At 44.7% G+C, this 24,457-nt stretch overlaps 1 protein-coding gene across 1 annotated transcript in view; it reads right to left on the reverse strand.

Annotated features, from left to right (window-relative positions):
- SLC35F2 (solute carrier family 35 member F2) overlaps positions 1-17,981 on the reverse strand; it is a gene marked incomplete at its 5' end in the record, with an annotated part of 48,370 nt that extends 30,389 nt beyond the window's left edge. The window contains 2 exons of the mRNA XM_082248397.1: positions 3,178-3,353; positions 17,872-17,981. Of these exons, the coding sequence (XP_082104523.1) occupies positions 3,178-3,353; positions 17,872-17,981 (286 nt within the window). The remainder of the gene's footprint in view (positions 1-3,177; positions 3,354-17,871) is intronic.
- Positions 17,982-24,457: the final 6,476 nt, after the last annotated feature.

Below are 24,457 nucleotides of genomic sequence, written 5' to 3' on the forward strand. Positions count from 1 at the left end.
GGGACAAAGGAATAGGTTTTTGTTCACCTCACCTGCTCCGACCTACCTCCCAGCTTATACTTACCTCTCACTCACCTCTCCGCTGCCCCATTCCGCACCAGGAGCCAAAGAAAATACCCTTCACCTTATGGGACAGCAATGGGCCTATCAGGACTAGGACTCCAATAACTTACACAGGGCTTTCCTTTATTTCTGGTTGCTAAATGGAGCAATGGGTGAGTAAAAGGATGGAGTATATTGCTGCTGGTACAGTGAAAATTAGAGCGAACCCTGTGCGTGCAAAGCACAAGTTTACTTTAACCTCTTGCTGAATATGCCACACATATATACTGACGCTTGAACACCCATGTGTGTCCATGGATGGTCCAGGTTTCTGTGCAGAGAGTGTGCGCACAACACAGTGACTGAGCGGTCAGACCTTTTTCAGTCTCTAGAAGCCTGTCCCACTTTCTCCCGACCATGACTAATCATGTGACAGCCAATCATAGTGGTCATGTGACTGGGTAGCCCGTTTCACCACCTGGGAGTAAAGACCCACTTAATCGTATACTGCGAGCAGGTGGCGAGTACAAGTACAGTGACAGTCACATATATGTAGGTAACTCACCTCATGGATTTAGCGGTGCGCATGCTCACGCTCTCTGCCAACCAGTGGTGTGATTGGACACATGACTTTGGCAGCAGATTTGGGCCAATGGTTTTGGCTGAAACCTGCTGATCAGGTGTGCCCAATCACAGTACAGAGTTCAGTGTTTGCAAACACAGAAAAGCAAGGAGAAAAAAAAACAGCCAGATCAAAATGTAAAAGCAGAACACATTACACATTGTTGTTAGGCACACAGTTAATTCTTTGATTGCCCCTAGATGTTAACCCCTTCCCAGCCAGTGTACAGTATTATCCCTGATCACTGTATTACGGTGTCACTAGTGATGTCAGGGTCAGGTAGTGATCCTCCCAGCCAGTCAGTTAGTGTCAGATTGCCCGTCTCCCTATCACAGCCCCACTTTAAGTTGCTGATCGTATTTACTATAGTTTGTAGACGCTATACCTTTCACAAAAACCAATTATTATACACCTTACTAGGATTTTTTTTTTCCAAAGACATGTGGCAGAATACATTGGGCCTAAATTTAAGAATACATTTTAATTTTTAAATTGGATAGGTTTTATAGCAGAAAGTAGAAAATATATTTTTTTTTCCCCAAAATTTTTTCAGTCTTTTTTCATTTATATAATATAAAACAAAAAACCCAGTGGTGATTAAATACCACCAAAAGAAACTATTTGTATGAAAAAAAATTATATAAATTTCATTTGCACATTGTGTTGCATGACACCAGTTAAAGTAGCGCAGTGCTAAAAAGCAAAAAATGGCCTGGTCGTGAACGAGGTAAAACCTTCCAGAGTTCAAGTGGTTAAAAGGATAAGTTCACCTTTGGGAACATGTTACACCCATATTTAGGGTAACATGCTCCAGCAGTCCCCACGCGCCCCCCCCCAACCCTGACCCATCCACTGACAGCGGGCAATTTTTTAGTTTTTTTCGAAGATGAGTTTGCCCGATATTACGGCTACTGTATGGCCAGCTTAACCACTTCTGGACCGGAAGATTTTCCCCCTTAATGACCAGGCCCTATTTTGTGATTCGGCACTGCGTTATTTTAATGGACAATTGCGCGGTTGCGCAATGCTGTACCCAAACAAAATTTACGTCCTTTTTTTTCCCCACAAATAGAGCTTTCTTTTGGTGGTATTTGATCACCTGTGCAATTTTTATTTTTTGCACTATAAACAAAAAAAGAGTGACAATTTTGAAAAAAAAAAAAATATATATATATATATATATATATATATATATATATATATATATATATATATATATATATATATTTTTTTTTTTTTTTTTTTCTTATTCTGCTATATGACATTCTCAAAAAAAAAAAATGTAAAAATCAAAATTTAACATTTTAGGCCAATTCGTTTTCTGCTACATATTTTTGGTAAAAAAAAAATTAAGCGTATTTTGATTGGTTTGCGCAAAAGTTATTGTGTCTACAAACTACGGGAAAGATTTATGTAATTTTTAATGTTTTTTTTACTAGTAATGGTGGTGATCTGCGATTTTTTGTGGGACTGCGACATTACGGCGGACAGATCGGACTCCTAACTGACATTTTTGACACTTTTCGGGGTACCAGTGACATTACTACAGTAATCAGTGCTAAAAATATGCACTGTTACTGTAAATGACACTGGCAGGGAAGGGGTTAATAGTATAGGTGATCAAGGGGTTAAATGTAACCCTAGGGGAGTGATTCTAACTGTGGGGGGTTGCACTTGTGAAATGATCACAGAGACATGCTCTGTGATCATTTCAGGGAGAAGAACGGTTGGCTGGGTTTACATCAGTCGACCGTCCTCTCTCAGCGGGGAGCGATCGCGGGCGTCAGACGGCAAATCGGAGCCACCTGACACCCCCATCGGCTTCCCTGCTGCCGATCGGGGGCGCGCGCGCCCCCTAGCGGCCTTCAGGAGAGCGACGCAGACCTACGTTGCTTTGCCTGTCCGTGCCACCCTGCCGCAGTAAAAAGACGGTGGGTGGTCCGAAACTGGTTAAGGAAGGAGATAGGCGGGCAGTGAGAACATCCCTGGCCACCACAAGATGGCGCTAGTTCCCTGATGGAAGCCTCTCACTCCAGAAGGCCACAAAGCAGCGGCCTCAATTACCGGCCGGCGCAGCATCTTAGTCCACGCAACCGCGGGAGGGGGGTGTCGCACGGGAACAAGACACCTCCTGCAGTGCAGCCCAGGCGTCAGATCGCTAATTCTAGTCACCAATGCGACCTGGCGTCTGGGGTTTGTCGAGCACTGAGCTAATGAAGTATTATAAGCAATTCAAGTTTAGAGGTTCTTTTTGTTACAAGTATGATTTGAGCAGACTGCCTCTTGGGGGATCAGGAAGGAATTTTTTCCCCTGCTGGAGCAAATTGGATCATGCTCTGCTGGGGATTTTTTGCCTTCCTCTGGATCAACTGAGTATAGATTGTGTATATGGGATTGTAAGGTTTTGATTTTTTTTATTGGTTGAACTAGATGGACTTGTGTCTTTTTTCAACCTAACTATGTAACTATGCAAGAAAAGAAGATAATAAAATGTTTAAATCTGCTTCACTCACCTGACCTAAACGCCAACCAGACAGTGTAAACCATGAACAGCAGGCAATAGTTAATAAAGCTCTGCAGCATTGGGGTGTCCACCTTATACTTCATCGCCAAATACTGGCTGGTCACTGCAGTCCCACATATGAAGAGAGACAGCAACTGGCCCATGATAAGAATCTTCAGGACATACCTGCAATGGCAAATATCAATAATCAACCAAGATACATACAGGCAGAAGCAATGAACATTTATGAAGACAAACAGCTCTAGGAAAAAAAAAATAAAGGAAGCAAGGAGGAGCCCAGGATGAAAACAGATCATGGTTTGCAGTAAGACAGCCTTTTCAGTTTGAATGTGCTGCCAGCACACAGGAACGGTGCAACGGTATTCACAGTCACTGGAGGAGACACTGACACTGGTGAGGAGCAGATACTTAATGGATTGAATTGCTTCAGATGGGACAGTATTATTTGTCAGCAATATCTTCATATAGAAATACGAAGATTTAATCCTATTTTACACTGGGAGACTCAGACTGTTATAGACAATAGCCATGAAGTCTGACTCCTAGATAATGTGTGTATTCCATGTCCCTGCATGCCAGACAAGCTTCCCTATTGTTTGTGTATTGAAATGGAATGTGTATTGTGTTAAAGTTTACCTGTCCCATTGTTAAATGTTAATGACCTCTCTTGTTCCGTCTGCCTTAAGATAAACTTTTTATGGGAGTGTAAAACTCTGTTTTCATTGGATTGTGAATGTCAGGGCCTGTTCTCAACAAGGTCCACCTGGGCAGTAACCTTGTGGGGGGAAACTGTATAAAAGTCTGTTTCTTGTTCAATAAAGAGATATACTTCACCCTCAATCTAGAGTCCTGTCTCTCATTAGGGGAATCTTCAACAGGGGATTGCTATGTCCTCCATACTCCCTTGGATAATCACACCTGAGCATTTTTCAGCTCATAAAACGCTCGTCTCTGAAGTGTCAAAAACGCACAACAAGCAAAATCCCATTCATTTCAATGGCCCCTGTTCACATATGAGCGTTTTCTCGCCTGAAGCTCAAAAAAGTACATGAGCTTCTTTATTGGCAGATTACAAGCCTTTGTTAGATGTCAATGCCTTCCTCCAAACACCTGCAAAAAATGCCTGAAAAACACCTAAAAAAACGCCCAAAAAAAAAAACGCCTGAAAACGATACGCTCAGGTGTGAATGGAGCCTAAAAGCTAACAGGAAAAAGGGGAAGAAGGAGTTATGGTTTATTAGAGTTAACTAAAGGCATAACTAAGGCATAATGCATAACTAAGGCATATTCTATTAAGCATAACTAAAGACAAAATCTTTTTTCTTTTTTTGGTTTTGGATCAAGTGCAGAGGGGATTAGAAGTGAACCCCTGTCCGTTAAGGAGATTCACCATCTCCATTTGTCCCGTTTACCTTGATCATTTAAAGTAAAGTAAAGAAAATCCAAAATTTTGGGTTGTCCCCAGAAAAGTAATAGAGGGGAAATCTTCCAATGGGGGCATTGGTTCTGTGGATCTGAGGGTCCTTAAGGAATTCTCTTAATTTTCAGGGATTTCCTGTCACTTCCTGTTTGGCTATGGGACAGGAATTGAAGGGAAATCTCTGCAATCAGACACAGATGGCGGAAAAAAAAAAAAAATCTTACATTCGATATAATCTTACCTTGATCTATCCAAAATGAAAAAAGCTAGGGATGCACCAAAATTTCGGCCACCGAAATTATCGGCCGAAAATGAGCCTCTCTCATTTCGGCCGATAATGGGTTAACGGTGCCGAAATTAATATGGCCGCCGTGAGGAAGGAGGAGGGCGCAGCGCAGCGCAGGGCAGGTTTTAAAAGTCCCGCCTCTGGCCGGCCGCCCGCCTCTCAATGACGTCCCTGTTACTATGATCTCTGCGTTAGTGAATGGACATACCAGGCAGGAGGGCGGGGCGAGCGGCCGCTAATACATAGTACTATGTGATTCTTCCTGTCAGCTCAGCGGGACTATGACTATGTGTGAATGAGATCTGATCTGACCTGACACCGGGCGGGGGGGGCGGGTTAGAGCGGCCGCTATTAGCTGTAACTATGTGAGCCTTTCACTTCCTTGTCAGCGGAGATACATGCCTGACAAGGAAGTGAAGCGCTTGCATAGTTACAGCTAATAGCGGCCGCTACAACCCGCCCCCCCGCCCGGTGTCAGGTCAGATCAGATCTCATTCACACATAGTCATAGTCCCGCTGAGCTGACAGGAAGGATCACATAGTACTATGTATTAGCGGCCGTTCGGACTGTCAGGGAATTGAAGAGAAGTGAACGGCTCATAGTGACAGCTATTAGAGGCCGCTCGCCCGCCCGGTGTGTCAGTTCATTCATGGACAGATCGTAGTAGTAGTGACATCACCGGGAGGCGGGCGGCCGGCCAGAGGCGGGACATTTGAATAATGGACACAGTGACCGGAGGAGCTGAGTGAGTTGGAGAGGGACGCTGACGCTGAGGCTGAGAGAGGAGGGGGGAGGGGGGAGGGGGGGTGATAGCTGAGGCAGCTTACCATTGGTATTTGTATTAATTATGCAGCATGAGGGGGTTAATGTATTGTCACTGATGCATTAGTGACCGACCAGTGGCAGGTAATTAACCCCTTTGTGCTGCATTAGTGCAACCAGTATCAGTGCAACCAGTGTTAATTAACACTGATACTGGTTGCACTAATGCAGCACAAAAGGGTTAATTACCTGCCACTGGTCGGTCACTAATGCATCAGTGACAATACATTAACCCCCTCATGCTGCATAATACAAATACCATTGGTAATTAAATTAACCTCTTGCCAACCCGTCACAGTACATATACTGTGACAGGGTGGCAGCGACAGGTGTACGTTGCTGCCTGTTTTTTGGTGTATGCCCCTCTTCTATCTATTTTAATTTTTTTTGGGAAAGTCATTTTCGGTTTCGGTTTTCGGCCAATGGCATCCTGCATTTTCGGTTTCGGTTTCGGCCCAAAATTTTCATTTCGGTGCATCCCTAAAAAAAGCTTTGCCTATAGTTCTACTTTAAGGGTAGCAAAGGTTGGGTCTCAGAAGGTCAGGGGGTATATTTTTAAAGCAGTAAAAAAGTTTGATGTGATTCTATTGTTTGGTTTACTGATACACTTCTAGTCCATACTATACCAAGGCTCGGTTCACATTAGGAAATTGCACAGAACACGCTGCATCTACCTGTCTGATTCACAAGCGGTCCAGTGCAGTGCGATTTGGGCCCATTTATTTTAAAAGGGCTTGGAGTGCACTGTACTTCAGTGCCATGTTATCTGATGCAGGAAAATGCAATGCTTTTGCGACTTGCGCTTAGGGGTTTCGTTGACATTGACCCTTGCTGCAGATCGCAACAGCAGTGCATTCTGAACACAGTGTTTTAGTGCATATTCGCAGCGTTCCCGCATCGCACAAGTGTGAACCGGCACTTATAGACTATACTTCTCTTTTATTTCTTGATCACAGTCAGGGCCAGAAGGTTTATTTAACCCTTTCATACCCCAAATACCTAAATGTAGAAGCACCTTCATTATCTGCTCCTACAGATGTTTTTTCAACAAACTCTTTTCCTAAACAAGCAGACTGAGCTACCTAAGGCGTTTGCCCAATTCTTATGAACGCTTTCTTTCTGGTAAGAAAACTGGAGCTTTAACCACTTTACCGCTAAGTACTGTAATAGTACTGCGGCAAAGTGGCTCGTTCCCGTCTGACGACGTAGACCTACGTCGTCAGACTCCTCCCCTGTAGGCGGCGCTCGCGCGCCGCCGGAGGCACGCTGCCGCTGTTTTCATTCACAGCGGGAGTCGGGCCAGGGGAGGAGCAGCGGCGATCGCCGCTGCTCTGCCCCGATCGTCGGGTATCTAGTGTGGAGATCCGCCCGCCTGTGTAAACACAAGCGGGCGGATCTCCTCAGTGACAGATCGGAGTGTTCAGCATAGCTGGACATCCGATCTGTCCCTGTCTCACAAAGTCACCTCCCCCCCCACACGTCAGTAAGCACCAGGCATACATTAACCCCTCCCTCTCCAATAAAATTAACCCCTTCCCTGCCAGTGTCATTTTTACAGTAACAGTGCATATTTATAGCACTGATTACTGTAGTAATGTCACTGGTACCCCCAAAAGTGTCAAAAATGTCAGTCAAGGGTCCGATCTGTCCGCCGCAATGTCGCAGTCCCGCAAAAAAAATTGCAGATCGCCGCCATTACGCGTTAAAAAAAAAAAAACACCAAAAATGACAAAAATCTTTCCCTTTGTTAGTAAACGCAATAACTTTTGCGCAAACCAATCAAAATATGCTTATTGTGATTTTTTTTACCAAACATAGGTAGCAGAAAACAAATTGGCCAAAAATTTAAAAAAAAATTGGTTTTTACATTTTTTTTGGGGGGAATTTCATATAAAAAAAAATGTGAAAAATATTGTTATTTTCTCAAAATAAACGCTCTTTTTTTGTTTATAGCGCAAAAAGTGAAAATCGCACAGGTGATCAAATACCACCAAAAGAAAGCTCTGTTTGTGGGAAAAAAAGGACGTCAATTTCGTTTGGGTACGGCATCGCACGACCGCGCAATTGTCAGTTAAAGTCGCACAGCGCCGAATCGCAAAAAGTGGCCCAGACGTAAGACAGCAAAATGCTCTAGTGGTAAAGTGGTTAAAAAAACATGCTGAAAGTCGCATTTTGCAAACACGTTTAAGGCATTCAAGCATATCTGGCATTGGGGTGTTCATACATTTCACAGGTCAGAGTAATAATTTATTCTAGCCATTTATTCTCGCCATTAAATGAATGAACACTCAAGCGCTAATGGTGCCTAGATGCGTTTATGCCTGTTCGTTTTTTTTCTGCCAGAGCTCTCCTCTCCGGAATGCGCTGGCATTGGGTTTTCTTTTTTGTCTCTATACATATGTAAACACCTGTGTGTGCAGGGATACATAGGCTAACATAAAACGGCATTTAGAGGGGGAAAAAAAAAGTCAAAAACGCCCTCAAGGCCCTGTTTACACCTGAGAATATTTCAGCTCGTAAAACGCTCACCTCTGAAGTCTCAAAACGCCCAACAAGCAAAATCCCATTCATTTCAATGGCCCCTGTTCACATCTGAGCATTTTGACTCCAGAAGAAAAACACCTGAATCTCAAAAAAGTATATGAGCTTCTTTTTCGGCTGATTACAAGCGTTTTTTTGTTAGTTGTCAATGCCTGCCTCCAAACACCTGCAAAAAACGCCTGAATAAAGCCCAAAAAACCCGCCTGAATAAAGCCCAAAAAAACCCGCCTGAATAAAGCCCAAATAAAAATGCCTGAATAAAGGCCAAAAAACCCGCCTGAATAAAGCCCAAAAAAACTCACCTGAATAAAGCCCCCAAAAAAACCCGCCTGAATAAAGCCCAAATAAAAAAAAAAAAAACACCTGAATAAAGCCCAAAAAAACGCCTGAAAAAAGCCCCCAGAAACTGCCTAAAATAGCCCAAAAAAAAAAAACCCCCAAAAAAAGCCCCAAAAACACCCGAAAAAAAGCCCAAAACACGCTTGAAAAAATCCCCCAAAAAAATGCCTGAAAAAAAGCGTCCCCCCCCAAAAAAAAACACCCGGAAAAAGCCGGAAAAAAGCCCCTAAAAAACACCAGAAAAAAAACTAAAAAAAAAAAAAAAAAAAAACGCCTGAAAAAAATCCCCAAAAAATGCCTGAAAAGGAAGCCAAAAAAAAAAAAAAATGCCTGAAGAAAAAGCCAAATAAAAAAAAAAAAAAGCCTGAAAAAAGCCCCAAAAAAACGCCTGTAAACGATATGCTCAGGTGTGAACAGAGCCTTTAAGTGCCATTTTTGAGGCCCATTGTGCAGGAGACCTACGAAGTGCTGCTACCAATACGCAGATTTTGACTTTTTTGAAAAATGTTGATAACCCTCTCCATCCCTTTGGCACTGATTTATGCATCCTAATAGAGGTCATAGGAAGGGTGGATATGTCTCTTCAACACTTAACAGTAGAACTACAGCAAAACTTTTTTTTCCCCCCCATTTTTGATTGAGCAAGGGAAGGTTATAACCCGTCAGATCCCCCCCCCCCCCCCCTTTGTGTGCCATTGCGGAGATTCCCCTTTACTTCCTGTCTCATAGCCAAGCAGGAAGTGGAAGGAAATCCCTGCAAATAAAGGGAATTCCTTGGGGACCCAGAACTAGTGTCCCCATTGGAGGCTTTCACCTCCATTACTATTCTGGGGACAACCTGAATTTTTTTACTTTCAAGGATAATGGTAAATGGAGAGAGTGAATCTCCGTAATGGGGACACAGACAGCAATAAAAACTGACAGCTGTTCTAACCCCTCTCCACTCTAACCAAAGTTTTGCCTTTCGTTATACTTGAATCTAACTGAAAGACTTTCCTGTGCCAAGCTGGAGTGCAGACGGGGTATCAGGAACAGATTTTTTGTTTACAGATAATGCATAGGTGAGCGGTGTGTGATCTCATGCTTCAGGTTAGGTTCACACTGGTGCGATGCGGGAACCTGCACCGCATCAGAATCGCAGGCAGTTCACACTGAACTCTGCAAACCACTGCGGGTATGAAATATAAAGTGAATGACAACCCAAATCGGTTGGCAGAACGCAGTGTGAACTGTGGAATTGGATGAAATCAAGTCGCATGAGTCTGAATACCAATGCGATCCGATTACAGTGCAGACAAAAAAGCGTCCTGCACCTTTTTGGTGTGAATGCAATTTCAGCTATACAAACTGTAAGGCAGAATTTGCACCACATGTGATGTCTGCAATCCCATTAGTGTGAACCCAGCCTCAGAATAGGCAGCAGTTTAGCACAGGAAAAGGCTTCTTTAAAGATAAGCACAACAGGGTGTGGAGGACCAGGTGAAAGGCTGTACCTTCCCATGCCACCTGCACACATCCGCCTGGGGCTGTATAATGAAAAAGTTGTGGATTTCCTTGCCTGGGAAACACAGCTGCCCATAGAAATCAATCACAGGGGGTGTACACATATATGCCCGTACCTGCGTAACCCTGTGCGTGCGTATGGACATGCACCTCTGGATGCAGAGCCTGAATGTTCCTCTTCATTTAATACAATCTAAAAATCCCTTCATCTGTTATAGGCTCTGCTGCATTGGCTGGCTGTGGGGGAACTTTAAAACTCAATTCTGATCAATAAAAAAAAAAAGTGTAAATAATGGTTTTTTTTTTTTTTGATCATTTAACCACTTAGCCAACTTTCAGCGCTGTCACACTTTGAATGACAATTGCGTGATCTTGCTACACTGTACCCATATGATATTTTTTTTATCATTTTTTTTTCCACACAAATAGAGCTTTTTTGTTGGTGGAATTTTTAAAAGAAAAAAAAGACAAAATTTTGAAAAAAAAAAAAAAAAAGTGTCTTATTTTCTATGAGTAAATTTTGAAAATAAATAATTTTTCTCCTTCGCTGATTTGCACTTATAGGCTGCACTGATGAGGTACGAATATGCCGCACTGATAGGCAGCACTGATGAGCACTTAGAGGTGGCACTGGTGGGCAGCACCATCAGTGCCCACAATCAGTGCCCATAGTGCTCCCAGTCAGTGCCCATCAGTGCCTAGATGAGCAGGCACTGACTGGCAGCACTATGGGCACTGATGGTGGGCACTGTTTTTCACTTTTTTGTAATCAGGGCACTGATGATCAGTGCCCTGATTAACTGTCCTGGTCTCCCCTGTGAGGAGGAGCCGCTGATTGGCTCTACTCGCTCACACTCTGACAGTGTGAGACGAGGAGAGCCAAATAAACGACACTTCCTCATTTACATGTGACCGTCTGTGAATGGGTAAAGAGCCAGGTCATTGGCCCTTTACCAAGATCGGGGTCGCGCCGTGTCCTAGCAACACAGCGCGGTCACAATCTTCCTGTATAGTCCAAGTAAACAGCACGGTACCTCCTTTAGTGTAGCCGGTCAGTCATACCCTCATGGACTTGTACTCACGGGATCCGGTGTTCAGCGTTGGTCTGCGGTGTACTTGTCTCGCTTTGAAGTTTCCAGCCACCTCCTGTGCTTCTACTGAGCATGTGCGGGGGGCGGACAGGAAGCTGTCACTACAGCGTGACTTCCTTGTAAATTCTTTCGCCAAAGCAGATAGGCTTACCGACGCTGGTATCCCTGATTGGTGCGGTGAAGATGACGCGTTTCACCAGCCAATGTACGCTGGTTTCATCAGATATGACTGACCGGCTACACTAAAGGAGGTACCGTGCTGCTTACTGGGACTATACAGAGGACTCTGTTACACCATTCAATCTTTGCACAATACAACCTCTATTTCACCGACTCAGCCAAACAACCTCTACACAACTGGACTATGCTATCCAGGCTTGCAGTTCTCATTGCCTTGTCCAACCATAGGGACCATTCCCCCCGAGTAATCCATCTGGATTAGAGCCTCTCATTTTGAACTGTTCCCTGGAACTCTGTGGATCCATCAGGGTTCAACTACTCAGCCTGGGGATAATTATTGATTATTTAGGGACAGTGTTTTGTTACAACCGTGGATCCCTATTTCTTTACATTATATTTTTTTCACAGGTTTGGGTATTTGCCTGGTTGGCCGCTTCCGCAACCCCTATATTTGTTTTTATGTACAGTATATGTTTTTTACCCTTTATCTGTGTATGTGTCTGGGAGACTACAAATACCATATTTTTCAATAAAGTATCTTTTTGGACAATTAAGGCTACATTCACACCTGAGCGTAGCGTTTTCGCGCGTTTTTTACCGCAATTTTTACCGCAATTTACAGGCGTTTTTTGTGCAGGCGTTTTTTGATTGAATAGATACCAATGGAAAACGCCTGTAATCTGCCCAAAAAGAAGCTCATGTACTTTTTTGAGCGTTGGGCGTTTTGTAAACAGCGTCAAAACGCTCAGATGTGAACAGGGGCCATTGAAATGAATAGGATTTGTCTTGTTGGGCGTTTTGAGAGCTGATCCTAGAGCAGAAAAAACTCCCCAAAAACGCCCCAAAACGCCTACATGTGAATGGAGCCTTAGTGTCCTTGGTTGACCTCTGAGGAGAATTTTCCTTTTTTCCTTCTTGTTTGTTGAGTACTGTTATGGTCAACGGACGCCAATAGCCCCTAGTGGGGCAAAAGGTGGTATAGGGAGTGGTTCAAGGGGTGCATTCATCCCCCACTCCATTCCATCATAACTATAAAGCCATGTAGGAGAGAGAAACCTTGCTGTTTTCTAAGATGCATGCATATCAAACCACACTTGTGAGTTATCATTGCGATTGTTAGAGGGAGAGCAATAATTCTAGCACTAGACCTCCTCTGTAACTCTAAACAGGTAACCTGTAAACATTTTTAAAGCGCCACCTGTGGAGAAGTTTAAGGGCTCTTTCACACGGTCCGCCTCCGAACGATCCGCGATCCCCGCTGAGCCAGAGGATGACAGCTCCGTCTCCGCTTGCAGTGCGGAGAGGGAGGTGTCACAGCCCCCGCTGCTCTCTATGGGGAATCGGATGAGAGCGGACCGCCTGTCCACTGTCCGCTCTCATCCGATCCCCAGGACGGATGGAAAATAGGGTTTCCATCCGTCCGGATTTCACGTACAGGATCGGATGTGGATGGCAGCGGGTGTCAGCGGAAATGTCACCGCTGACATCCGCTGCTCCATAGGGCTGAATGGGGCATCCGATCAGATCCGCCTAAAAAACTGACAGGCGGATCTGATCGGAACGCCCGTGTGAAAGAGCCCTAAGGCTACGTTCACATGTTAGCGTAGCGGACCGCGGGCAGAATCGCGGTTCGCAAGACACCCAAAAAAGGTACAAGCGCTTCTTTGGGGCATCATGCGGCCCGCGATTTTGTTTGCGCGATGTTACCGCGATTCGGCAGGCGGAAATCGTGGCAAAATTTCACAGCGTTTGGGGTGCCATTGCAAATCAACGGCAACGCACAGGCGTCCCGCGATTTGCAATGATCTCCGGATCGGGGGCAGAATCGCGGTAATTTTGCCCGCGGTCCGCTACGCTAACATGTGAACGTAGCCTAAGCACCGTAGTTTGTCGCCATTCCATGAGCATGCGCAATTTTAAAGCATGACATGTTAGGTATCTATTTACTCGGCCTAACATCCTCTTTCACATTATACAAAAAAAAATAAAAATAGGCTAACTTTATTATTTTTTTTTTTTAATTAAAAACTGTTTTTTTTTCCAAATAAATTGCATTTGAAAGACAGCTGCGCATATACGGTGTGACATAAAATATTGCAAATGATCGCCATTTTATTCTCTAGGGTCTCTGCTTAAAAAAAAAAATATACACAACGTTTGGGGGTTCAAAGTAAATTTCTAGCAAAAAATACTAATTTATACTTGTAAACAAAAATTTACAGAAAAGGCCTGCTCTTAAAAACAGAAGTCAATGCAAGTTGCATTGAAGTTGGACTAAAAGTAGTGCAAATTGTAGCGACTCAAGTCGCACTGATTAGAACGGTTTCATTGCGGCTAATGGGGCATGACTTATCATGTGACTTTGAACTCTCAAGTCGCATGACAAGTCGCGGCAGTGTGAACCAAGGCTTTAAGGCTTTCACACTTGTGCGACTTGTCATGCGATTTGGGACTGCAATAATCGCATGACAAGTCGTTCTCCATTATTTCCAATGAGCCCCATTCATATCTGTGCGACTTGAAGTTGCACCGACTTCAAAGTACTCCCTGCACTTCTTTTGTCATGATTTTGATGTGTTTTGAGGAAAAGACTTTATAAGCCCAGTCAAACTCGCATCACATTCGCGGCAAAAAGTCACGTCAAAATCGCTGTAAAATCATGCGACTTTGAAGTCGCACAAGTGTGAAATGGGCCTAAGTGATCATTAAAAGGAAAGAGTTTTTTTTTTCAACAAACATGTTGTACTTGATTTTATGTTTTATCCTGTGCAATGGTTTGCACAGAGCAGCCCCAATCCTCATCTTTTTGGTTCCCCTGGCTCCTCCCTTCTGCTGAGTGCCCCCATTTGCAAGCCTCTAGCTAGGGGGGCACTCAAGCAGGCTCCAAAACAAAAGTCAGAACTATACACCTGAATGAAGACTAGCAGCTAGCAAATGACAGGCAATATACTCAACCTTTAGTGATAAACCAAAAACTCTAAATACAGAAACATTAAATTATGAAATTCATTAATAAAAGGAATTATAAAGTACATGAAATGAAGCAGTCACACACAGAGCGTGGCTCGGTCCCACCCTTTCAATGGCTCACTGGCTGTAATAAACAACAGCAGGAAACCTGGGAGAGCCGCTGCTCTTATGCACCTCACTGGATCGAGATTGGGGCTCAGGTAAGACTAAGGGGGGGGGGGGGGGGGAAGCTGCACCTAGAAAGTTTTTTACCTTAATGTATAGAATACATTAAGGTAAAAAACCTTGAGCCTTTAAAACAACTTTAAATCAGCTTTTGTGGGCAGACTTTTAGAACTAAAAAATAAGCCTTTTCCCATTAATATGTATTTGCAGCTACCTGACCGTACCTGCCACCGAAATACACTGATGTGGGTTGTATATGGACAGGAACAGTCGTGTGAATGAGGCTTTACCATGCCTTATTCTGCACAGAGTCTCATTCCTTATGTCAAAGCCTCTAGCAAGAAAAGGGAGCAGCAGAGTAATGATACATCCAAATCTCCTTTGGCTAGCAGTCAGAAGCTGCAGTGCCCTAGATCTCACACTGCAGGTATAAGGATGTGGAGTGCCTAGGCACACTCCATTACCGGGAAGTACTGTGCCTTTTCTCAGAAGAAATTCAAGACAAAAAGTACATATATCAGGTAGGGATGCACCGAATATTCGGCGGCCGAACATTATTCGGCCGAAAATAGAGAAAATAGCACTTTCGGTGTTCGGCCGAATAAGTCAAAAGGCCGAATAATTTTGAGCCGAACAATGTCAGCTTCCGCCCTGACCGCTCATCTTCCTCATAGAGTAGGGGGTGTGACGTCACACTAGGTCCACGCCCCGCCCCCCTGTTCTGTAATGATCCTCTGCTATGATCTCTGTAATGATCCTCTGTAGTGATCTGCTATGGTCCTCTATTATGATCTATGTAATTGTCCTCTGCTATGATCCTCTGCAGTGACCTTCTGCTATGATCTCTGTAATAATCCTCTGCCATTATCTCTGTAGTGATCTGCTGTGGTCCTCTATTATGATCTATGTAAATGTCCTCTGCAGTAACCCTCTGCTATAATGTATGTAATGATCCTCTGTAGCTTCCGCCCTGACCGCTCACCTTCCTCATTGCGGCTCGCGGCTCCCTTCTCACACGCCGCCGGTGTCCTGTCCGGCCGCGAGTAGGGGGTGTGACGTCACGCGCGCGTCCCGCCCCCTGCTCCTGACTGCGGCTCCTTCACACTAGGTCCACGCCCCGCCCCCCTGTTCGCGGCAAAATAAATGGAAAAAATGCGAAACACCGCGTTCGGTATTCGGCCTTCGGCCAAGCATTTCATTATTATTCGGCTTCGGCCAAGAATTTCATTTCGGTGCATCCCTAATATCAGGCTACTGCCTAGGCACAATAAACATTTCTAAATGTTCCCTATAACATATCAAATCTTCACTTTTTGGGTTTAGGGCCACTTAAACAAGTTTCAATGTAAAAAAAAAAAAAAAAAAAAAAAACTGCACTAGGTTTCTCCCTTTATTTTCACCTAGTGATCCTGCCAGTAACACACATCCTGTCCTAAGGTGACAACGCTCACTCAATATATCTATGTAGGATCAGAGTTGTCACCAAAGATCAGGAAGTGTTAGGATTATCCCCTCTAAATAACATAGATGGGAGGTGTTCTGGATTTCACAAAAGTGACCTGAAAAGACAGAGATAACAAAAACTGTTTACTGAAGACAGAACAGTGAATGATTTCTAGTGACTAATAGCAATCACACAATGGTGAGTGTATTATTGAATGAGAAGTGTTCACAGTGTACAGCGTATACCAGCCATTCTCAACCTGGGTTCTGTTGAACCCCAGGGTTCCTACAGAAGTTGTTATGGGCTCTTTAATGCGGAGTTCCACCCATTTTTAATAGGTTGGATTACATAGATGTATGTAATCCCCTTTAAAACGACTATTACCAATGGAAACTTTTTTTTTTTTTGCTAGTAAATACCTTAATTTCTGCTTTATTCCTCCTCTCCTCACTTCCGGGTCCGATCGGCGATGATGTAATTCGGCAATTCGCAGTGTGTGCTGGGATGTATTCCATGACAGAAATCTCGCAGGAGCTGAGCTGTACTGTGTGTATTCAGGCCGTGACCTCCCCCGCTTCCGCCCCGCCTCCTCTCAGTGAGCGAGGACTGAAAGCATTATATCCTCACTGAGAGGAGGCGGGGCGTAGGCGGGGCAGAGCACGTCCTGAATACAATGCATACAGTACAACTCACTGAGAGGAGGCGGGGCAGGTCACGGCCTGAATACACACAGTACAGCTCAGCTCCTGACTAATACTGCAAGATTTCTGGCATGGAATACATCCCAGCACACACTGCGAATCGCCGAATGACGTCATCGCCGATCGCACCCGGAAGTGAGGAGAGGAGGAATAAAGCAGAAATTAAGGTATTTACTAGCTAAAAAAAAAAAAGTTTCCATTGGTAAAAGTCGTTTTAAAGGGGATTACATACATCTAAAGTTACGAAAATGGGTGGAACTCCACTTTAAACTGTGGCTGACTGATCCCCCATGTGATGGTGCCTGCATTGTTCTTGAACCAACACCATATGGCAGATCCAATAGCAAGATACCAAATATTTTTTTAGCGGTCTATAAGGGTCCTATCATACGGACGGTCTGATCAGATCCGCCTGTTAGATTTTCAGTCAGACCTGATCGGAACCTCCATTCACTGCTACAGAGCAGTGGATCTCAGCGGTGACATGTCCACTGACACTCGCCGCTATCCGATCCACCAAATCCAGGTGGATGGTGACACTATTTTCCATCCGTCTGGAGAATCAGATCAGGTGAAAATGGATAGGTTGTCCATTTTAACCGGATTTCCCCATAGGTGAGAGCAGAACTGCACAGTGAGCAGACACAGACCCGTCATCCGCCTGCTCAGCGGGAATCAGAGGAGCAATCCCCCGCAGAGCAAAGCTGAGTCCACTGAGCAGACCGCTCATGTAATAGGACCTCAAGGGTTGCATTTATCCACCTGACCCCCAATATAAGAGTCTTTCTCCCACTGACCTCTGATAATTTGGTTTTAGCAGGGGCTCCTTATGCCTCGTTTCCACTGAGCGGTACGGTTCGGAATTCGGTTCAGTGTTCGTACACCTTGATCAGGATTGTGTTTCCACCGCCAACAGTACCTCAGCTCAACAGTACCTCAACAGTGTAGCTCCACCCTGTTGGTACGGTACTCATGTGCTTGGTACCCCAACTAAAGGGTCCTAAAAAAGTGGTACGGTACGGTTCGGAATTAGAGTACCATTCACAACTTTTGACAATGGAAACAGCAAAAATTACCGTACCGAACCGAACCGCTTAATGGAAACAAGGCATTAGACTTAGGGACAAATGTTGAGAAAGGGTCACATGCTGCATAAGGTTACACGCAGAATACATATAACAACTTTTACCCCCCCATCCCAGCACCATCAGACAAGTTACCATGAGAAAATCTTCCCCCAGACTTGGGACAGGAGATCACACATCCTGGGGTTCCGTAGAGGAGGAGAGGGGCCCCCTAGGGAGGGCTGACTGGCTTCCAAATCCTCCATCCTTCAACCACAAGCAGAAGACAAATAAGACTCCAATACAGCCCGGTGTGCTCAGCAGGAGGACAGGGATGACAGGACGGTGTGATGAGGATAGAGTGATGAAGCTAGGAGGATGGAGTGAGGATGACAGGATAGAGTGATGAAGCTAGGAGGATGGAGTGAGGAGGACAGGGATGACAGGACAGAGTGATGATTTGATGAGGATGGAGTGATGAAGCGAGGATGGAGTGAGGAGGATAGGGATGAGGATGGAGTGAGGAGGATAGGGATGAGGAGGAGGATGGAGTGAGAAAGATAGGGATGATGATGATGAGGAGGAGGATGGAGTGAGGAGGATAGGGATGATCAGGTAAAGACAGGGATGAGGATAATGATCTGACAAGGATGACCCAATGAGGGACAGCAGGGATTGAGTGATGAAGACTGGGATGATGATGATCTGACAATGATGATCCAATGAGGGACAGGGATGATCCTCAGACAAGGACAGGATTATCTTCAAATAAGGGACAGGGATGATCCTCAGATGAGGACAGGAATCATCCAATGAGGACAGGATTATCTTCCAATAAGGGACAGGGATGATCCTCAGATGAGGACAGGAATCATGCAGTGATGTCAATAATAGTGATCTGATGAAGATCCAATGAAGACAGAAATGATCTTCAGATGAGGACAGGGATTATCTTCAAATAAGAGACAGGAATGATGATCCAATGAGGACAGGTATTATCCAATGATGTCAATTACGGTGATCCAATGAGGACAGGGATGATGCTGATCACATGGTCCTTATTTCTTTATCATTATGATGTAGATGAGCCCCCGTGTGATGGGATGGAGGAATGGATGGTGGTGGTCATTGTGCTGCAGGTGAAGTCCGCCCTCCTCTCCGGGCTCTCTGTGCTCCCTCCATGTGGATCAGATTTCTCACGGAGGGGGCGTGTCCTGATGTCACTAGCTCTTCCTCCTAACGTGTCAGCCAGACATTACAAGCAGAGTCCAGAGAAAGCACATGGCCAGGATACTTCAATGCGCGCCGAGTGATCGCTCTGAGCTGGGAGGACAGGAGAGCTGTGTACACATGCAGGCTGTGCTGTTGTATGCGGGCTCAGCGATGATAATGATGAATTGTACAACACCACAGGTGTACCTGATAACAAATCTGCTTTCATTTCCCATATTACACTAAAAGATATCTTTATTCTCAAAAAAAGAAAACCCTTTCACTACTTAAAGAGGAAGTAAACCCTCCTCTGACACTATTACCTATAGGTGATCCTATGATAAGGCTTACCTATAGGTACTGTAAATATCTCCTAAACATGTACAGTTTAGGAGATATTTACCTTACATGGCGCCAGTGACGTCACTGGCGCATGCACTCTGAAGGATCGGCCGCTGGTACGGTTCCTTCAGAGCCCCGTGCCGTGACCACACGTGGGAGTGACGTCACCGCGGCTCCGGCCAATCAGATGGCCGGATGCCGCGATCCCGGAAGAAGGGCGACTGAACATGTCGCCCGTCATAGAGGTAAGCGGGCGGGCGGCACGGCGGGGGCTCGTTGTAAGGTAAGTATTTCATAATGAGCTAGTATGCGGTGCATACTAGCTCATTATGTGTTTCTCTTTCAGGTTGAAAAAAAAATTGGGTTTAGAGCCTCTTTAAAGAGGAGTTCCAGCCATGTCTGTGTTTATTAAAAGTCAGCAGCTACAAAAAGTGTATCTGCTGACTTTTAACCACTTCTGGACCGGAAGGATTTGCCCCCTTAATGACCAGGCCATTTTTTGTGATTCTGCACTGCGTTACTTTAACGGACAATTGCACAGTCGTGTGATGCTGTACCCAAATAAAATTGTTGTCCCTTTTCCCCCACAAATAGAGCTTTCTTTTGGTGGTATTTGATCACCTCTGTGATTTTTATTTTTTGCGCTATAAACAAAAAATTCTGGAAAAAAAACCCCAATATTTTCACATCCTGCTATATAAGGTTCCCAAAAAAAAAAAATGTAAAAATCAAAATTTTTTAACATTTTAGGCCAATTTGTTTTCTGCTACATATTTTTGGTAAAATAAAATCACAATAAGCGCATTTTGATTGGTTTACGCAAAAGTTATCGTGTCTACTGTACTAACTATAGGAAAGATTTATGTCATTTTTATTTATTTATTTTTAACTAATAATGGTGGCGATCTGCGATTTTTTGCAGGACTACGACATTGCGGTGGACAGATTGGACCCCTGACTGACATGTTTGACACTTTTTGGGGGTACCAGTGACATTACTACAGTAATCAGTGCTAAAAAATATGCACTGTTACTGTAATAATGACACTGGCCGGGAAGGGGTTAATACAGTGGATGATCAAGGGGTTAAATGTAAGCCTAGGGGAGTGTTTCTAACTGTATGGGGATTTGTGCTTGTGAAATGATCACAGAGACCTGTGATCCTACATAAAAGGATCACGAGCGATCTGTGATCATTCCAGAGAGAAGAACGGTCAGCTGTGTTTACAATAGCTGACCGTTCTTCTCTCTCAGTAGGGAACGATCGCGGGTGTCAGGGGTCAATCGGAGCCGTCTGACCCGTGCATCGGCTTCCCCACTGACGAGCAGGGGCAGGAATGCGCCGCTGGCGGCACACGCTCACCCTGTAGCTGTAGGCGCGCGAACAACGTAGCCCTACGTCGGTTTGCTTGGGGGAGCCACACTGCCGCAGTAAATACACGGCGTGTGGTCGGCAACTAGTTAAAAACCTGCAAGGCAATGTGATAGTGTGAGCATGGCATACTAGCACATTATGTGAAGCTTACCCTAAAATCAGGCTCCTCACCCAGTCTTCCTTTCAGGTTGGTGGGCTCTGGTCCTATGGACTCTGGAGGAACGGCATGGGTATAGCGTTCCTTCAGAGCACATGCGCCAGTGACGTCACAAGTAAATATCTCCTCAACTGTGCACATTTAGGAGATATTTACTGTACCTATAGGGAGGCCTAATAGGCTTATCTGTAGGTAAAAATCAAGCAAGGGAGTTTACTCCCACTTTAAGAATCCTGTAATCTATTTTTCAATAAATTGTTTCTTTTTCCGCCTTCTTGTAATGTCATCTGTGAACTCCCAGACCTCTCTTTTTCCTCCCACTCACTTCTTTTTAGAGCAAGCAGTGCACAACAGTTGTCATGTGTGCTACTTTATGTAAACTATAAATCCCACAGTCCATAGGCCATGTCAGGAATAATAGGTATATGGTACATGGTATATTAAGACCATGGAGAACAAATGTAGCCACACTCTAACAGGAAGTCACATCCCAGCAAAAGAAAGCAAAAAGGAATGTGAGGATTTTAACCGCTTCCCTACCCCTCACAGTATATACAGCTGCAAGAAAAAATATGTGAACCCTTTGGAATGATATGGATTTCTGCACAAATTGGTTATAAAATGTGATCTGATCATCATCTAAGTCACAACAATAGACAATCACAGTCTGCTTAAACCATAGTTGCCAACATTTGAAAAAAAAGGGACACTTTGCAGCACAGCTATTAATTTTTTTACCACACCCACCCCCTGAAGCTCCGCCCACTCTGCATAATTAATCTCCGCCTACTTATCAGATTATAGGGTCTACTCAATAAAGAAAGAATTACAGGAAATTGAGAAGGGAATTTCAACCTTAAAGCGGAGTTCCACCCTGGGAAAGCTTTTTTTTAATAAAAATACCCCGGGACAGTCAGGGCTAGTACATTCCACAATGGCTAGCCTCTGATCTGTCCCGGGTTGCACTTACCTTTTAGAAGAAATATTTACCTTGAAAAAGTATTGTCCAGCGCTGCCATCTTAGGTGTGGGCAGCTTGAAGCCAGCGCGATCCTCTTCTGTGTCCTCTTCCGTCTTCCTCCTCTTCCGTCTTCTTTGGTCCCACGATGCACTGCACCGGCCCCGCCGTCACTTCCGGGGCTGCAGCGTCATCCCTGCACAGCTTCTGGGCATGCCCAGAAGCTGTTTAGCAAGGTATGACGGCGCTTGCACCGGAACCGATGTCGGGTGCAGGCGCATTGATTCCTGGGAGCGATGACGTTCAGCTCCCAGGAATCATTGCAAGCCAGGAAGTGACGAATCGCTGTGGCCGCCGAGGGGAGGAAGAAGGAAGTAAGGTAAGTATATTTTCTTCTAAACCAGGTAAGTAAAAAAAAAAAAAAAATTACGATTATCCATTTGATTTTCAGGTGACCCCGGGCATGAAGATGGAGGTAAGTTTAATTTTAGGGTGGAACTCCGCTTTAAGGCCAAAGTAGCAGAATTGGAATAATTCTTCCATCCAGCTGCACTACTTCTGCCTAAAGTTTAAAATTCTCATCACAATTCCCTGCAATTCTGAAGTGTCAAATGTGCTCAGATGTGACCATAGAAAAAATGTAATATGTAAATATAAATAAAGTGCAAGGGACAATGTAAATTACCTGGGACAGGCACCTATTTGCTGGGACTGTCCCAGCAAAAACAGGACAGTTGGCAAGTAAGCTTAAACTAATAACACAGAAAGAATGAAATGTCGCCATGTTTTTATTGAACACACCATGTAAACATTCACAGTGCAGGTGGAAAAAGTACTGACACTACCACTGAGAATGAGCAATCAAACACAGACGATTGCTCAGTTCTGAGGGCTTCCTGAGCAGAGAACTGGTGGTTGTCAGTTACCGCTGTCTGCTCTGCCACCACCACCACCACCTTGCTCACTGAAGCGCTGGGCTGTGGAGGGAGCGGGAACAGCCGGCTCAGGCTCCCAGCAGCTCACTGAGAGGCTGAGTCAGTTGCCAGGAATGCCAGGAATGCGGGCCGATCCCTACTTCATTGTCAGGATCTTGCCCCAGCCTGCACCAGCTCTGTGACATCACCTGACAGCGGGCTTCAACCCACTGTCTGCTGAACTTGTTTTGCAGACCTCACAGGAGTGCAAACAATCTGCAGTCCTGTGATCTACAGAAGTACAGCCAAACAAGCTTTGACTATACTTCCCCTTTAGGTTTGACTTTAACCTGCAAAGTCAGCCCGGTGGTAAAAATGATCCCTCCTGACACTTTCGGAGGGCACTACCGCCTCCAGATGCGCCCTATACAAGTGAATGGGGCTGTGACGCTACTGCAAGCCAAATGCTAGGTTATTGGTTGGGCGCAGTATTCTCATTGAAAAAGGCAGTTCAGCTGTCATCAAAAAAAAGGGCGTTCAAGAGGCAGAAATATCCTCTTCCAAATGCCTGTCAGCCGTGCCTGCACTTCTCGCAGGTGTGAATCGGCCCTTAGTTTGTGAATTGAGGCTTGTGTTTTTGTTTTTAACAGAAAATGGCTTGTATTTCTCACTTTTAATACAAATAACAGTGTCTAATCTGAGCTTTTTATCATTTACATACCTATAGTATAGCTAGACATAACATTTGCTTCCCAGAGTATGATAGCACACTCTAGTGGCAAAATAAAATATTCATCTATTCTAAGTACAAATCTTCCAAATCCTTGCAATGAGGTCTTTCCATATTCAGCAATATTTAAAGTAACGTTTAAATCACCAAAAAAAAAAAACAATGTAAATGGAGGTGCACTGCAACAAAAGAATTGAACTCATAGTGCTCAGCAGGAAACAAAGGTATCCAAGAAGTGCCAAAAGCTAAAAGGTCTGATAGAGGCTGAAGTGCAGGAACAGAGTGAAGGTAGGAGGTATGGACTGTCAAACAGGTGAGTATGAGGGCTCCTCTGTTGCAGGGAACCTCCATAAAGCTGCATTCATACCGGTGATTAAAGCTGGTGTGAATTGTAGTAGCAGCAGATACTCTTGCGGCTCTAAGCGGTTAGGTACGGTTGTCAGCCCCGTTCACTTTAATGACAGTTAGCCTGCAGTTGTTCACCACTCTCTGCACAGCCAGCAATTACCTGCGGTGATCGCTAGTGGATTAACTTTGTGCGTTGCAGTGTAAATGGGACACCTGTGAGTCCCTGCGGTAAAACATCTTTCACCGCTTATAGTGTGAATTCACCCTATAAGAGAGGACTCTGGAGGAATCCCGACAATAATGTTGGGATCCACTTAGATTCCTGAATTGGCAGCTGGCTGAGCCCCCCTCCCCCTACAGCCCAGCGCTCCAGTGAGCTCTAGAGAGGCAGAGCACAGAGCGATGACTGACAGTCATTGCTCACTGCTCAGAGCGGACCTGAGATCTGAACTATAAGTGGTCATGTGGTCACTGAGTTCTCTTGTTTAGAAGTAGCAGAGAATAGCCAATGCTGCAGTAGGTAGGTGTGTAGGTGGGGTGCAGCGTTGTGCAGAGACATTACCTCACATAGGCAGGTGCAATAAAACTTGTATTGAAGAAATGCAGCAACAGTTCACAACTAACCTGGCGGTAAGGCTACCCTGCCGGAAGAGGGGACTGAATGTGGCCTTGCTGCCTTGTCCCAAATTCGGAGAATGTCCAGAAGA

The sequence above is a fragment of the Pelophylax lessonae genome (genome assembly GCF_965119305.1).
Source record: "Pelophylax lessonae genome assembly, chromosome: 2".
Taxonomy (NCBI): Eukaryota; Metazoa; Chordata; class Amphibia; order Anura; family Ranidae; genus Pelophylax; species Pelophylax lessonae.